General features: G+C 53.0%; 2 protein-coding genes across 2 annotated transcripts; both read right to left on the bottom strand.

Annotated features, from left to right (window-relative positions):
- Nucleotides 1-306: 306 nt before the first annotated feature.
- On the bottom strand, nucleotides 307-3,146 carry AQP6 (aquaporin 6; the record flags this gene model as incomplete). The annotated part of the gene is made up of 5 exons (XM_081311257.1): nucleotides 307-375; nucleotides 612-794; nucleotides 1,443-1,523; nucleotides 1,786-1,944; nucleotides 2,754-3,146. The coding sequence occupies 5 exons, from the start codon at nucleotides 3,144-3,146 to the stop codon at nucleotides 307-309; spliced, it is 885 nt and encodes a 294-aa protein (XP_081167383.1).
- Nucleotides 3,147-11,104: 7,958 nt separating this feature from the next.
- LOC308658363 (aquaporin-5-like) lies at nucleotides 11,105-14,814 on the bottom strand. The gene is made up of 4 exons (XM_081310915.1): nucleotides 13,858-14,814; nucleotides 12,617-12,781; nucleotides 12,083-12,166; nucleotides 11,105-11,273 (listed from the first exon to the last, which is right to left on the bottom strand). The coding sequence occupies exons 1-4, from the start codon at nucleotides 14,617-14,619 to the stop codon at nucleotides 11,130-11,132; spliced, it is 1,155 nt and encodes a 384-aa protein (XP_081167041.1). The 5' UTR covers nucleotides 14,620-14,814; the 3' UTR covers nucleotides 11,105-11,129.

The following is a 14,814-nucleotide window of genomic DNA, read 5'->3' as shown; positions in this document are numbered from 1 at the left end:
CTGTCCCTTCCTCCCCAAAGGCTCCCTGGGTGGGACCTCCCTGAAGTCCCCTGGTGAGAGTCTGGACAGAAGGGCTGTCTGATCTCCAGTTCTTCTTCCTTAAGATAGGGATCTGGGGACTCAGGAGTCCCACTGAGGTCCAGCTGGGTAAGAGAAGGGGGGGCTTTCATAAAGTCCTCTCCCTCCCACTGCTCTGTTCCATTAAGAGATGGAGAAGGCCTAGGGGAGGGAATTGGAAAGATTTGCTCCCAGATTCTGTCTATAAATGTGGTGGCCAGGCGTGGTGATGCACACCAGTAATCCCAGCTACTCGGGAGGCTGAGATGGGAGGATTGCGAGTTCAAGGCCAGCCTGGGCAGCATAGTGAGGTCCCATCTTGAAAAAGAAAGAAAGAAAGAAATGTAATGCCAGAGGTAGTGATTGGCACCCCCCCCCCCCACCCACACACACATCCCTGGCCTACCCTGTTAGGAAGAGACCAAACCTCCTGACCCCCCTTACAATCCACCCACCATGAAAGCCTCATGTCAGGGTATAGGAGACAAGCTGCCCTACTGCAGGGCTCCTTTCTGAAGCCTGAGGGGCCAAGGCCTGTGCTGTCTCATACTCACTTCAGCATCCCCTGAACTGGACGGGGATTCTTTCTTCTGGGGTTCCACCCCTACTTTCTCCACTTCTGTGGTGCCCATGAGGATGGCCAGTCGCTCAGCCAGGGTCTTGGTGTCAGGGAACAGGATAAAGTTGTAGATCAGTGAAGCCAGAACAGCCCCTGTCAGGGGTCCCACCCAGAAGATCTGAGGATACAAAAGTGCATACCCATCTGTGAGCTATCAGGATCATAGGTAGCTTTCGGACCTTGTCTACTTTTCTAGTGCTGATTTGGCCTACCAGAACTCTGCCTACGAGAGTAAATTGAGAACCACAAATCCTGCCTCCTGAGCCCATGAGTTGAGGGAACCTTGCTTTCAAGGAGACTGGCCCAGGTTATGCAGCCATGGTTAGGGGTTGTGACCAGTCTCCTCATCCACTCCTGCCTCTTTCCTCTCACTCCCCCGTTTTAGCCAAGTTCTGGCTATTGCTGTTTCTGTCTCTGCTGGTGTGTCTATTTCTGTTTGTCTTTTTCTTTATTCAAGTTTGAAAATTGGTCCAGCTGGAGAAAGTAAAGAAGGAAACAGTCAGAACATAAAGCATGGGCCAAGACTGCAGCTCCTGCTCTGGTCTATTTCTCGCTAGTTCACTAGGCGCTTCAGGCTGTTGGATCTGGAAAGAGACGAAGTACAAACCAAATACTCACCCTGGCCTTCCAAGTTTAGGGAGACCTTCACACCCACATCTAAATGACCTGATGGGGGGCCCTTATCTCACTCTGGGGTCCTATCATCTCTATGGCCTCTGCTCAGGCCTTCTCTCCCTTCCCCATGGGTCCCAGCAGAGGGTCTCACCCAGTGGACTGTGAACTTCCCAATGATGACAGCAGGACCAAATGAACGGGCTGGGTTCATGGAGCAGCCAGTGAAGTAGACCTGGGGAGCAGCAAGTGCCCAGTCAGGGTGTGAGGGGACTTGAGGCAGCTTGGGAAAGGACAGTTCCCTCTGTCCTGGCTCAGAGACCCCACCCCCAGCCTAATTTTACTGGGCTATATCATCAACTTGTAATACCAGACATTGCCTTGGTTCCAAGACATAAAGGCTCCAGGGGAGAGACTTCCTGGCCTTCAGGGCCCTGTAACTTCCCCAAAGAAGGACTCAATGTGTGCATGCATATGATATCCTCTTTGTCCCTTACCCCAATGAGGTGGCCCAATGCCACAGAGGTCCCAATCATGGCAGCCGGGGAGCCCAACGCCTGACGGTTGTCCGTGGAAGCAAAGATACAGAGCACTAGCTGCAGGGTCAGAATCACCTCCACTGTCACCGCTTGGCCAGTTGAGGAGCTGTTGTGGACCTTGGCAGAGGGGATTATACTGAGTGCACCTGGGCTCTGCCCACAGAACAGTGAACCCCTCTGGGCTTGTCTCCTCCTCAGTTGTAGGGGGTGATACCTCACAGCACCCAGCTCTAGGAGCTAAGGAGATCTGTGCAGTGGGATCATATAATCCCTGGATACTTGCTTCGTGCAGAGGTGAGTGGCACCTCTTGCACCTCACCAGTTGGTTGGGGCCAATGGTTTAGGAAGGGGCACAGGCATTCAGGACTGGGAGGAAAGGGAAGGCTTGAGATGCTGGGGATGCATGTTTTAAGTAGAATGGGAGTAGACCAGTGGGTAGGAGTAGAAGGAGAATTTGAGGAAGCAGGTGGAACAAAAGTGATTGGGAAAATGGGGTGTGGAAAGTGAGGCAGGCTTCAGGGTGTTGGACAGGGAGGAACCTGGGGAAAATGGAAGAGCAAAACACACAGGCTGGAGCTTAAGGAGGAAAAAGAACGGGTACAGGGGCTGCTTGTTCTACCCACAGGCTCAGCTCTCCCTTGGCTACACCTACCCTTAGATATCTGGTCCCCCTTTGTGTGGCTTCTCCCTTCTTCTGTTCCTCATACTACAATCCCATTCTGCCTAGATGAAGACCAGAGTCTGATTTCCCTGGGTCCCAGGGCCCAGCTCAGAGCAGGTGTGAGCACATGGCCTAATTATTTCCTTCTCCCTTCCTTCTGTTTGGGTCTAGCCCTTCACTTTTATCAACTATTTCAACTCTCTCCTTCTGGCCCTGTGGGTACCCTCTGCCCAAGCACCTGCCACATGCCCCTCCTTGCACCTACCATGTTGATTCCAAGGGTCCCTCGGATGTCCCCTGGAGTGACCCCATACAGCAGAGCAGCCCCCACAGTAGCCCCTGCCAGCTGGGCAGCTACATAGGCCACAGCCCGGGGCAGAGAAATGTGGGAGCCCACAAGGAAGGCCAGTGTCACGGCAGGGTTGGCATGGGCTCCACTGGCCTTCCAGGTGACCTGAACAGCTGTGGCTGTGGCCAGGTTGAAGGTGATGGCAATTTGCAGCACCGAGGGAAGTGCAGAGGGCCATTTCAGGACCGAGCCCACGCCAAAGAATACATACAGCCCGGTGGCCAGGAACTCGGCAAACAGTGCTCGACTAACAGCTGTCCAAAGCCTACACACCAGCATGTTAGCCCTGTTGCACACCCCTGGTTCCATGCTCTGGTGTCTTGTGCCTTGGTGTCACCTCTTTTTCTCGAGGAGCTTCTCTTCTATTCCTCGTCTCTGTTCTCTTCTGTCTCCCCTGGTCTCTTGTCTCTGTGTGACTCTAGCTGTCTCACTCTCTGAGACTTCAGCACCCCACTGCACTCCTCCACCACACTGCTGTCCCAAGGACTGAGCTGGTCAGACTGGCAGGGAGCCTGCGGGTGGAGTTATGTCTGGGTGTGTGGAAAGTGCCAGGGTGGAATGAGAGGTGGTGCTCACGTGCCTGCTCCACCCTGAGCTCACCTGAGAGGAGGGAGCAGGCAGATAAGGAGGAGTCCCAGGGTGCTGAGCTGGAACTTCCCAGGAGGTTTTTCACCCCAGGACCCACCTGACTTGCGCTGCCAGAGGTCTCGCCTAAGGGCTGCGGGCACAGGGGCAACTGTGGTTAGGTTCCCAGTGTCTGTTTAGACAGAGCAAGATCACTCAGATCCCAAGTCCAAGGCCTGCTTCAGAGATTCTTATGCATTTATAGTAGCTTTTGCTCTCCTATCCTCTCTGCCTCCAAATGGGTTGAGCCTATTCTGCACCCCACCACAAACCCAGTTGTGAAATTGAGCTCTTTCCTCCATTCCCACTTAAAACTTCATTCACAGAATGCAGATGTCAGTAGAGTCAACTTTCCTAAGGGTGTGGGCCAGAGGCACAGAAGGGGATGATGAAGGAGGGGTTTATCCACAGCTACTCAAGCTGCACCAATCGCCACATGCAGCAGTGGGCACCTCTGCTGTCCACCAGTGGGAATTTCCACTGGCCCTTCACACACTTCTTCTGCTCTCTGCCTTCCCCCTGCTTGCCTCCCTCTCAGGACTCAAAACATTCCTCTCTTCTCTCATACCTAGCAGGATAACCTTTTGTGGCTATAGTAGCCCTAAGGTCACACATACCTAGCCTCTCCCCTTTCACCCACAGCAGCATATCAAGATAAACAAAGGTATTCCACTCTAAGAAGAATCTGAAGAACTGTTGAAAGAATACCCATACCTGCTTTGTCCTTGCCCCTGACCATATCCACCCGCCCACATAGGTCACCTGATTGTCCTCTGATTTTTGTCTCAAAATCAGTTCCTCACCATCCCCCCTCCATGCACTCCCCTTTTTCTCCAGCTCAGTTGGTGGCAACTGGGAAGCATCCTTGACCCTCCCTCCTTTCCCTGTCCACTGAAAGAATAAAGTCCTGCTGATTTTGAATCCTACAATGACTGTGCCCTCTTCTTGCCTTGCTTCAGCCTTTAGTCAGTCTTCTGCTCCTTTGCTCTGCTCCAATCAATTCTCCACACTGCAGCCCTAGTGATCTTTCCAAAATGCAAATCTGATCCTGCTGCTCCCGTGCTGAAATCCCTGCAAAGCTTCCCATCCCTCTAGAAGCTCTGTGCCTAGCTGACGAGGTCCTCTGGGATCCTGCTCCTCCTGCCTCCCCTTGACCCTCTCCTTGCCCTGTCCTTTACCCTCTGGTCCCACCAGAAGAACACCTGCTGTCGCTGCTGGCAAGATGCTCTTGCTTCATTTTAGCTCTTGTCACTCTCTTTGCTTGGGTGACTCCTAACTATCCCTAAGGCTCAGCTTCCATGTCACTTGCTCCTCTTCTGGGTGAGGACCCTCTGTGTGTTCCCACCATGCCTAGACATTTTCATATATACAGGGTGTTGTGGTGTTAATATTGTCCCCCCCCACCACACACACACACTTCCAACCATGTGGTGAGCTTTTAGGGGGCAGGAGCCAAGTTTTTTCATCCCTATGTATAAGTGTCTTGCAGAAATTGGCAATAGTAGGTCCTCAATAAATATTTGTTGAATTAGTGAGTGAATGAAAATTTCTTGGCCTCCTGGAGGCAGATGACTTTGATGTCTGTTTCATTTCAGCATGTTGTTCCTACAGCTTTAGACCTGTCCTTTCAGGAACTGAGGTCTTCTGATAACAAGGGAAACATCCCAACTCTGGTCCACAAGCTCCACTTTCCTCCTCTCTTCCTTCAGTCCCAGTAAAATTCCTCACCCATCCTCTTCTGTTCTTCCAGCTATCCTTGCTGGAGGACTCCTTGGCATCTCACCCTGAGCAGGTTCTTGCCAGGGCCCTACTTGCAGCTCCCTGTTCTCTCCACCCTGCCCCAGCTGCATGGCTCCATCCTCACTTTACTCCACACTTCTCTGCCCCCATGTTTGTTTCTGGGCACTGCTGGAGAGACTGGCCAGCCATGCCAATTGCTCCCACCGTCTGTCTGGTCTCAGCAGGGGCTGCAGCTCTGCTCAGCAATCCTTCCACCATCCCTAGGTGAATCTCCTTTCCATTCTTCAAACCTCCCTGACTCTTCAAATACTAGCTCACTCTGGCTGTCTTGCAGCAGAGTGCCAACCTGTGCCTCCCATCCTACCTAGAAAGCCAGGCTATCAAGCCAACTTCTTCCATTCTCTCCCAGTCATGGGCTCACCTACAGCTGCCCTGGGTCCCCATGAGTGCCCTTCTTTATCCACGTCAGAGGCTCCTTGTGTCTTGGCTCCCTTTAAGTGACTGGGGCCTGCTCTTGGTCATTCTCAACTATGGCTTTCACTCCTTTATCTCCCCTAGCTTCTTACGTGTAATGTCCCTGGGTAGCCGCCAGGGCAGAGGAAAAATCATGGTTTGGAATCAAGTTTCCAGTCACTTGCACACTACACTAACCCCCATCCTGTACTGAAATTGCTCTGCCCAGACCACTGTGCAACCTCTTCTGCCTTCCTCCCCTTTGACTCAATGTGGCACATGCACTGCTGATCACCTCTCACTCTTTTTTTTTTTTTTTTTTTTCACCTCTCACTCTTGAAGCCTCTGGTATCCTGGTTTAGGAGGCAAAGCCATCTATAGGTTCTTCCTACCTCTGCCTCTGTGACTGGCTCCTCTTTTGCTCACTTTTACTCCCAGATCTTTGCTCCTGAATCACTGATTTTCTCACTCTCAATGAGATGGTGCCTGGGAGTCTCATGTGGGTAAGTGGCCTTCATACTCTCCATAGACTGTGGTCTCAGCATGGCCTCCAGCCCCAGCCGCTCTCCTGAACTCCAAGTCCATGCGCCACCCCATTTCACCTCCAACTGTCTCTGTTTGCTACATCTCCCCCTAGTGGCTCTGCATTCACTCAGATGACTAGGCCAGAACCAGGAATGATCCAGACACCTCCTCTTCTTTCAACTCTCAACTGAGTGGCCAGGCTCCTGGTGGTTCTTTCTCTCATCTGCTACCTCTTCCTATACCTATTTGCCACTGGCTCAGTTTGGCTCTTTTTATCTCAGGATTGCTGCATTTAACCTTCCTGGGCTCTTAGACTATAATATAACCATGCCCCTCCATAATACTCACCTCTATAGCCAGAGATTATTTCAAAATGCCACTCTGGTCACATCACTCCTCAGCTCAAAAACCTTCAGTGGCTCCCTAGTGCCTCAGGTTCAAGTCTGAATCCATCTCTCACATGCAAAGAAGGACCTCTCTCAACATGCATCCTACCCCCTTTACTCCAATTAGGCCAAACATTTATAAAGTTTCCCAAAATGAGCTTTTAAGCCCTCCACACACTATTTGGAATTCCTTTCCTCCTTGTCTCTCCTTTAAGACTTTGCTTAAGTACAATTCCTCTTTGAAGCCTGTCCTGGTTTCTCCCCTGAGCAAGATCAGGGTAAGCTTCATAGAGAAGTCAGGCTTGAGCAGAGCCTGGGGTCAGTGGTGGCCTCTGCTTCCAGTGCAGAATTCCGCCCCTGTCTAGCACAGAGGAGCCATCCAACAAACACCCAAGATAGGAAGGAGTATGGATGAGGGGCACCATGGTGTCTCAGGATACCTCAAGGGCCTATCTCCCATTCACTTCCCTCAAAAAGGGCCAGTGGAGGGCTTGGTGGACACTTACCAGGTCCCCACATTTGTCCTAGCCTCCATTTCTATACCTGTAAAACAGGCACCAAATCGAAGTGATACCTATCTGTTGAGAGCTTGTGATAAGAAAAGTAAAAGCACTGTGCAGTCTAGCACAGTGGTACTTGACTAGTTCCAGCTACCTGGGAGGCTGAGACAGGAAGATTGCTTAAGCTCATGTATTCAAGACCATTCTGGGAAACAGCATGACCTGATCTCAAACAGATAAAACAAAAATAAAATAAAACAAAAAAGCATTTTGCAATTGCCACCTGTACTGCTGACTGATCATTTAGCTTCTGTGACCTCAGTATCCCCACCTATAAAATAGGGATGATAATCCCCCTGTCCCCATGTGTTGGTAGGAGTAAGTGAGCTGATATCTGGGAAAGTGGCTTCCAATCACAAAATGTCTCTTCAGTGAGACAACTGTGGGGACTGGGCTAGGGTAAAGAAAGGTCCTGGTTGCTATGGCAGGTCCAAGACACTCTGAAGCCCATGCTCTGGGCCCTAGAGGCTAAGAACATGAAGTGCAGTGGTAGCCCTTTCCCCCAGCTGACCTGCAGTTATAGCCTCTTTGGGTCATGGCTGACCTGAGTCAAGGAGGTCCTATACCTGCTGAGGGCAGGTGGGCATCCACCTGGGGCCTGCTCCAACTCTGACTTTGCCTGCCTCTGCCAGCTACCCCCAGACCTTGTCAAAACCCTACACTAGGCTGCCTGTAGTTGTGAGCTCTGATTGAGACCCTCTCAGGGTTTGGAGAAGATAGGGAGAGCAGGAGAGAGGGGAGGAGAGAGAATAAAGACATGATAGGAAGGGAAGATCAAGGTGGCTTCTTGTGCAGCATCTCACTAATACCTACAAAACATTTAAAGTTAGGGAGGGGGAGGTCTGATATCCTCACCCATACTTGATAGAGGAGGTTGCCAAGACTGAGAGGAGTTAAGAAAACTGATTCTGCCAGCAATCCCTCCTCCTGTCCATTCATCTAAACAGCCAGACTCTGTCCATTGCCCACCTTTATGCCTCTTCCATCTCTCCATCATATCACCATGTCCACCATTCACTGGTGAAAACTTGCAGCCCCTGGGGAAATGAGTAGGGGAGATGAAGGTGAGGAGAAGCCTTTTAGCGAAAATGTAGGTTCTTCTTGGGTCCCATCTTCAGGTAGGAGGGGACTGAGTATGTGTGTGCTTGGATATGACTAAACATGTGTGTGCCTCCCCAAGGATACATGAAGCCAGGCTCATAGGTCTGGTCTCCAAGTGATCCTATGAGAGTAAACATTGGGGGAGGGTTGCTACAGCTCTGTATATCAGGAATGACCTTGTTTGTGCTGAGGGAAGGGGGACACACACACACACAGAAGATGCAACCCCTTAAGTAATACTGAAGGTCTGGATTTGGCTCAGGGCACCAGAGATGTGAGGTTTAGCATGTGTGTGCTCAAGGGTGCACAGGTCTTTGTCAGCCCATAGACCCAGTGGCTTATGGAAGATCAGACACAGGAGCACAGCATCCTCTGCTGGTCAAATAGCTCTAATCACTAACAGCCCAAAGCTCTAATATGGACCCTGCCCCACCAGCAGGGTCAAACATCACCTGCTGGAAGCTCAAGACCCTCTGACTGGGTGCCCCACCCACCTCTGAGGATATATCCCCACAGATTAACTGTTCACTATCACACTGGCCCTTGGGGCTGTCAGAGAAAGGATCATAAATTGCTGGGCTGGAGAAAGGGGCCAGCCTTCCAGTTAGCGAAGGGTTCCTCTCTCCTTCTGGGTAGTGGGGTTGCTGCGACTGGTAATACGCTGCTTCCTGGTGGTCCCTGGAGCCCTCTACCTGGCATCCCTTCTTATCTGCTTAGAGCCCAGCTCCAAGACTTGAGAAAGAGAAAATGCAGGCTGTGGATTCGGTGGATGAGGTCTCCCCCTGCTGGCAAGATCTTGCACTTGCGGACTGGCTCCCTGGGCCTGGGGCAGGTGGCCCAAGGTTGAGAATTGAGGGTAGGGTGATGGGTAGGAAGACCCTAAGGTTCTCACACACACTCTCTGCCACATGATGTTAACCAGAAGCCAGTAAGCCGTTAGGAGTGACTGGCTCCTGTTCACAGTTGCTAGAACCCAGTTTGGAGGAAAGCTGGGTGGTCTGTGCCTCACCAGCCAGGTCTGTAGCTTTTCCCATCCCTACTAGTACATCTCCTGGCCCTGCTGGCTCCTCCTATTTTGAAGCAAAACTGAAGACCAAGAGGAGCGGTTCCCATACCAGAGAAGCAGGAGCACAGATTCAGACACTGTCAGGAGGGCAGAGGCATGTGTGTTGCTGATTTCTTTTCACACTACTGCATGAGCACCTGCTGAGGTGCCTGGCTCTGTTTGCAGCAGCATCTCACCTCCACCCATTGTCTCATTTTCTCTTCACAACAACCCATGAGGTAGGTAAAAGTATTTCTATTTTACAAATAAGTTAGAGCTTATGTTTCCCAAAGTTGTGCAGCAAGATTCGAACTCTGTTTATCAGCCTTCTTAACTGTGATGTTGAGCTGTGTCTTGAGCTGCTCATTTAAATGTGGCTTCTGCTCTCCTCCTCACAGCCAGTCCCAGGCATCTTACTCCCTTTACCTGATTGGATCCCCAAAACTACTTATGAGGGAAGCCTTTTTATTCCCATCTCACAGGTTAAGAGATGGAGGTTCAGAGAAGTTAAGGAGAATTCCTGAGCAATATCAGTGGCCTCAGGACAAGAGCAGGTAAGGGCAGAGGGGAAGACCATGGGAACACTGACAGATGGAGGCCGGAGAGACCTGGGAAAGGACTGGGCTAGGAGCAGCTTCTGGTATGTCATGGGGAATGGGATAGCTCCTCTGAGACAGGTACCCAAATGTCGCCTTTTTGAAACAGCAAGGCGCAGAGAAGGGATACCAGGGTTGTTTCTCCTTTGCATGACAGAACCTGGTTGGTCACCTCCTTGGCATCTCGAGGGTCTGTGGTTGGTTTACTTCTTCACCTTGCCTGGCACACCCTAACACTTGTGCCAGACTCTTCTCAAATGGCAGGGACTTGACATAGCTGAGGGACGAGGGTGAGTGGGAAAGGGGCAAAGGGGGTCCCTTCCTTTACTCCTTGTTCCTGGCCTATTTCTTTTTTCTTTTTGCTACTAGGGATTGAACCCAGAGGTACTTAATCACTAAGCCACATCCCCAGATATTTTTTCTATTTTATTTAGAGACAGGGTCTCACTGAGTTGCTTAGGGCCTCACTAAAGTTGCGGAGGCTTGTGATCCTCCTGCCTCAGCCTCCTGAGCTGCTGGATTACATGTGTGCCCCACCACGCCGGCCTCTAATTCTATTTCTATATTTGGTCTCCTCTTTTCACTCTCTCCCCACCACTTCCCCATCTCTCTGATCCTCTAGTAGTCCTCTGGCCTCAGCATTCCCTTCTTTGTACAGAGGACTTGTCTTAGGTTCTCTTTGTATCCTGTGGAGATCATAGAGAGGGTATGGGATGACAAAGAGGAGAGGTGTGGGACCAATGTATCCTGAGAGGCCTCTGGGGAGAGATGGAGGCAAAACATGAGATCATTGGTTTATTAGGAAGCCCCCAACCCAAACACCAGCAGCTCACCCGTGCATCCTTGATCAGAAATAAATAAGATGGCATTCAATGAACCAGTCTACTAAGGAGCTTTGGGGGAGGGTCCACTCTCCACACCTAAGGCCTGGTTCTAGCTCTTGAGGGTCTGCAGGTGTGGGGAGCAGATAGCAGCCTCTGCTTTCTGGCCTGACCCTGAAGCAGTCAGCGAGCTTGGCATCATGCTCACAATCTCCAAGGTCTGACCCCACAGCAGCACAATCTGCCCTGTCCCAAAGAGACCCTGTTCCCACCAGACCCCAGCCACTGACCCCACCGGAGCATTTGATCATGGGGTCCTGCTCCCATCTCTAACTGTGCAGCCCAGTTAGAGAAGGAAGCTTCGTTGTCATAGTTTTCTTCTTTTTTCTTCTGTGGTTCAGGGGCTGTCCCTGCCTGATGCTGGTCAGTGGGCGGTCAGCTCTATACTCTTCCGATGTTCTCTGGCTCATAGGTGCCTTTGATGACTGCAATACGATCACTGCGGCTCAGGGAGGTAGGGAAGAGCAGGTAGAAGTAGAGGATGGCAGCCATGGTGGCCCCCACGATGGGCCCCACCCAGAAGACCTAGTGGAGACAGACAGAGGTCAGAGGCTGAGCCCCAGGCCTCAGGGACCATGACCTTCCACACCAGAGGACAGATCCATGGGTGCTGAGAAGAGACTGACATACAGACTTCCAGACCTCTGGAGGGAACCATCTCCTTGCGCTTTAAGGACAGATACACTGACATCTTATTCCTCAATGACAGAGACGTGGATCACAGACATACAGACTCTCCAAGGAGGCAGACAGATGCCGAGAGGAACAGATCTCTTCCAACCCCACCCCAAAGAGACACAAGTGAACCATCAGAGCGGACAGAAATAGATCCTCAGACAGGGATGGGCAGAACTATCCCCTCCTCATAAAGTGACCATGAGCTCACAAAAGAGGTGACAAATAGACTGTCTAGATGGACAGATCCATAGGAACACTCTCCCAACCCCTCAACAGGCCCTGATAAATAAAACATTAGAGAGAACAGACATATAGATTCCCAGAGGGACAAACAAAATCCTCACAGGAAATCAACACAGATCTCTTCTGTACCTCTAGAGAAAGTACAGATCTCCTTCTCTAGAAGGACAGACATTCATACCCCCCGACACACACTGGCCCCTTGTCTCTAGGGGCTCAGGCCACATACACCAACCCTGCCCTTCTTCTAGCCACATCCCATTCCCTTCTCCATCCCCTTCTCTCCAGCCACAGATCCCAGGCCAACCCCCGAGCTCTGGGCCCACAGCATCCAGAAAGTCTGCTCAGTTCTCTACTGCCACTGCCAGGTTTCCAAGCCCTCGTTGCCAAGGAGTCAGAAGAAGGCCCAGACTCACCCAGTGTGAGGGGCTGAACCGATTCATGACCACTGCGGGGCCAAAAGAGCGGGCTGGGTTCATGGAGCAGCCGGTGAAGTAGATCTGGATGGATGGGGACATCAGTGAGGAGACAGGGTCCTCATTCACTCCCATAGAGCCCAGACTCCCCAGGGTCACACACCAGTCCAGGGATTTAGCCAGGTCTCAAACTCCAGTCTTCTAGGACTGGTGACTGTTCCCTGCAGGGATCTTGGCTGTTAGCTTAACCGTGGACTCTATCCATGCCCTCTTTTCTTTTATGTCCTCTGCTTAGGCTTGATTTCCTGACCCCACCATCCCACCACACTTCCCCTTGCTCCCATCTTTTCTCAGCCAGGAGAAGGTTTGGGGGATCAAGTCTGGGGCCCAGTAGGGCCAGTCCACCAGTACCAAGACTAGGCCCTAAGCTCTACTTAGGGGCTCACTAGTCTGGAGGGGATGCCATTCTGAGGTCCCAATACTTCTGGGTGCCTCCCCCAAGTGGCACCCCAGTCAAATGTCAGCTCCACTCACCCCCACAAGGTGGCCCAGCGTGACAGACAGGCCAATGGACAGAGCTGGAGAGCCCACAGGGCTGGTGCGGCGGGAGTCAGTGGAGGAGAAGATGCAGAGTGCCAGCTGGAAGGTGAGAATGAGCTCCACTGCCACAGCCTGGCCTGGCGTTGTGTTGTTGTTGATCTGTGGGGTGGGGGGGTGCTGGGTTAGGTAGGACCCCTGCTGCCTTCAGGCTCTGGGGCTGGGGCAGGAGGAACAGGGCTTCCGAAGACACCTGGAGCCTGAGCACCTGGAAGCCAAGCCGGGTCGCGGCCTCAGAGGGGCCATTTATTGAAGAGGCTGTGTACTTCACAGTATGTAGAAGCTTGAAGCTCAGGCCTGTGGCCAAAGGGCAGAGTGTCAGGGGAGCTTTTCTTGGAATCAGTCCTGTCAACGGCTCTGCCCAATCCCCAGCCCCCACAAGCTAGCTTTTACCCTCCCTCCTGTGGGCAGCTGCCCAGTCTGCCTACTGCAAACTGCCCCTGGCCTCCTACCCGTGCCTGACCCGCTGTTGGTGCCAACCTCAAACCCGTCTCTCCAGTGTGGCTGACTCACAGCTTGACAATGGCCACGAAAATCCTCCTCTGTGTTTGATTAATGAACCCAGTTTACATGGGACAGTGGGGTTGAAACTGGGGCTGCAGAAGTAGGGAAGCAGCAGCGGGCAGGAGCAGGGGTGAGGAAAAGGGGAACAAATATTTAACAGAGACACTATGCATTGGAGGTGGGGGGGGGTCACATCCATGGTTCCTAAATGTAATCCCCATGACATCTGTTATGGTGTGACCATCCTGGTACAATGACTGAGGAAAAGGAAACAGAGAAGCCAACATCACCAAAAGCCAACATCACCAGCACCCAGGATTACAACCCATTTCTCTTCGGAGGTTACATTAAAACTCTTCTGCTGAAGGATAGACAAGAGAGGCAAGAAGCCGTGAGAAAAGAGAGAACTCAGAGGCGGAAGGAATAAATGTAGAGGGGAGAGGCAGTAGGCCCTTAGAAGAGGACCAGGTAGGAGCAACAGGAGCGGAGGGGGCAGAGGAGTGAGTGTGAATCAGGGTGCTGTGGTCCCTCCAGAGATTCTCTTCCAGGCCTTTCTGGCAAGAGTATGCACTATCTTCCTCTGGTTGTACCCATTTTCGAGAAAGGGCACGGACCTAGTCCTGAGCACACACCAGGTTCCCTGTCCATCCTTCCCCAGTCCTCTGTCCACTCACCGCGTTGACTGCCAGGTTGCCCCGGGCATTGGTCGGCACCAGTGCATAGAGGATGCCTGCCCCGGCGATGGCACCCACCAGCTGGGCTGCCACGTAGAAGATAGCCCGCAGCAGTGAGATCTGGTTGCCTATTAAGAGGGCCAGGGTGATGGCAGGGTTGATGTGGCCCCCGCTCACGGGCCCCAGGGCCTGGGCCATAGTGCCTATGGCCAGACCAAAGGCCATGGAGATCTGCAGAATGGAGGGCAGTGCAGATGGCCACTTGAGGGCTGAGCCGAGGCCGAAGAAAACGAAGATGAGGGTGGCCAGGAACTCTGCAAACACGGCCTTGAGGAAGGCCACGGAGCACACCTCTGTCTTCATGGTGGCCTTGGGGGCCCGGCGGCAAAGGCCGCGACAGGGAGCGGCCGTTCGGGCAGTGGAGGCGGCGGGGGCAGGGGTCTGGCTGCGAGGCGCCGCGCGCTCTCCAGCGCCCACTCCGTGGCTGGCTGCCTGGCGCGGGCCGGCAAGGGGCGCGTTATATAGAGGGCGGGCGTCCCGCAGCGGGACTAGCGCGGGGGGGCAGTGGGCGGCTCCCGCGCTCGGGGGCCAGGGCAGCGCGCAGGGCACAGACCTGGCGACCGCCGCCCGTTCGCCGCCGCCCCGGACCCCGCGCGCCCCCGACCCGGCGCCTGCCCCCCCGCCAGGGCAGCGGCGGACCCGCCCGGGCCACGTGACCCAGGCCGCAGTGTAGACGGGCCCGGCGGCGGAGTACCCGCGCATGGTGCTGTCAGAAAAGCTCCCGCGCTCTAGTCCGCGATGTGCGTCCCGAGCTCCTCGGGAGATGTGGCGAGGTCTGGACTCTCCAGTCCGACAGCGCCCTGGAAGTCTACCTCCGCTGGGCCTTCACCTCTGGCCGTGGTCTTCGCCTTTCCTTCTCTTCAGTTCTTTGGTCCAGCTTCTCCTTTTCCTCCTGCG

The sequence above is a fragment of the Spermophilus citellus genome (assembly GCF_964194105.1).
Source record: "Spermophilus citellus genome assembly, chromosome: 10".
Taxonomy (NCBI): Eukaryota; Metazoa; Chordata; class Mammalia; order Rodentia; family Sciuridae; genus Spermophilus; species Spermophilus citellus.
The sequence above is the reverse complement of the archived record's forward strand: the minus strand, read 5'-3'. Positions and strand labels throughout refer to the sequence as shown.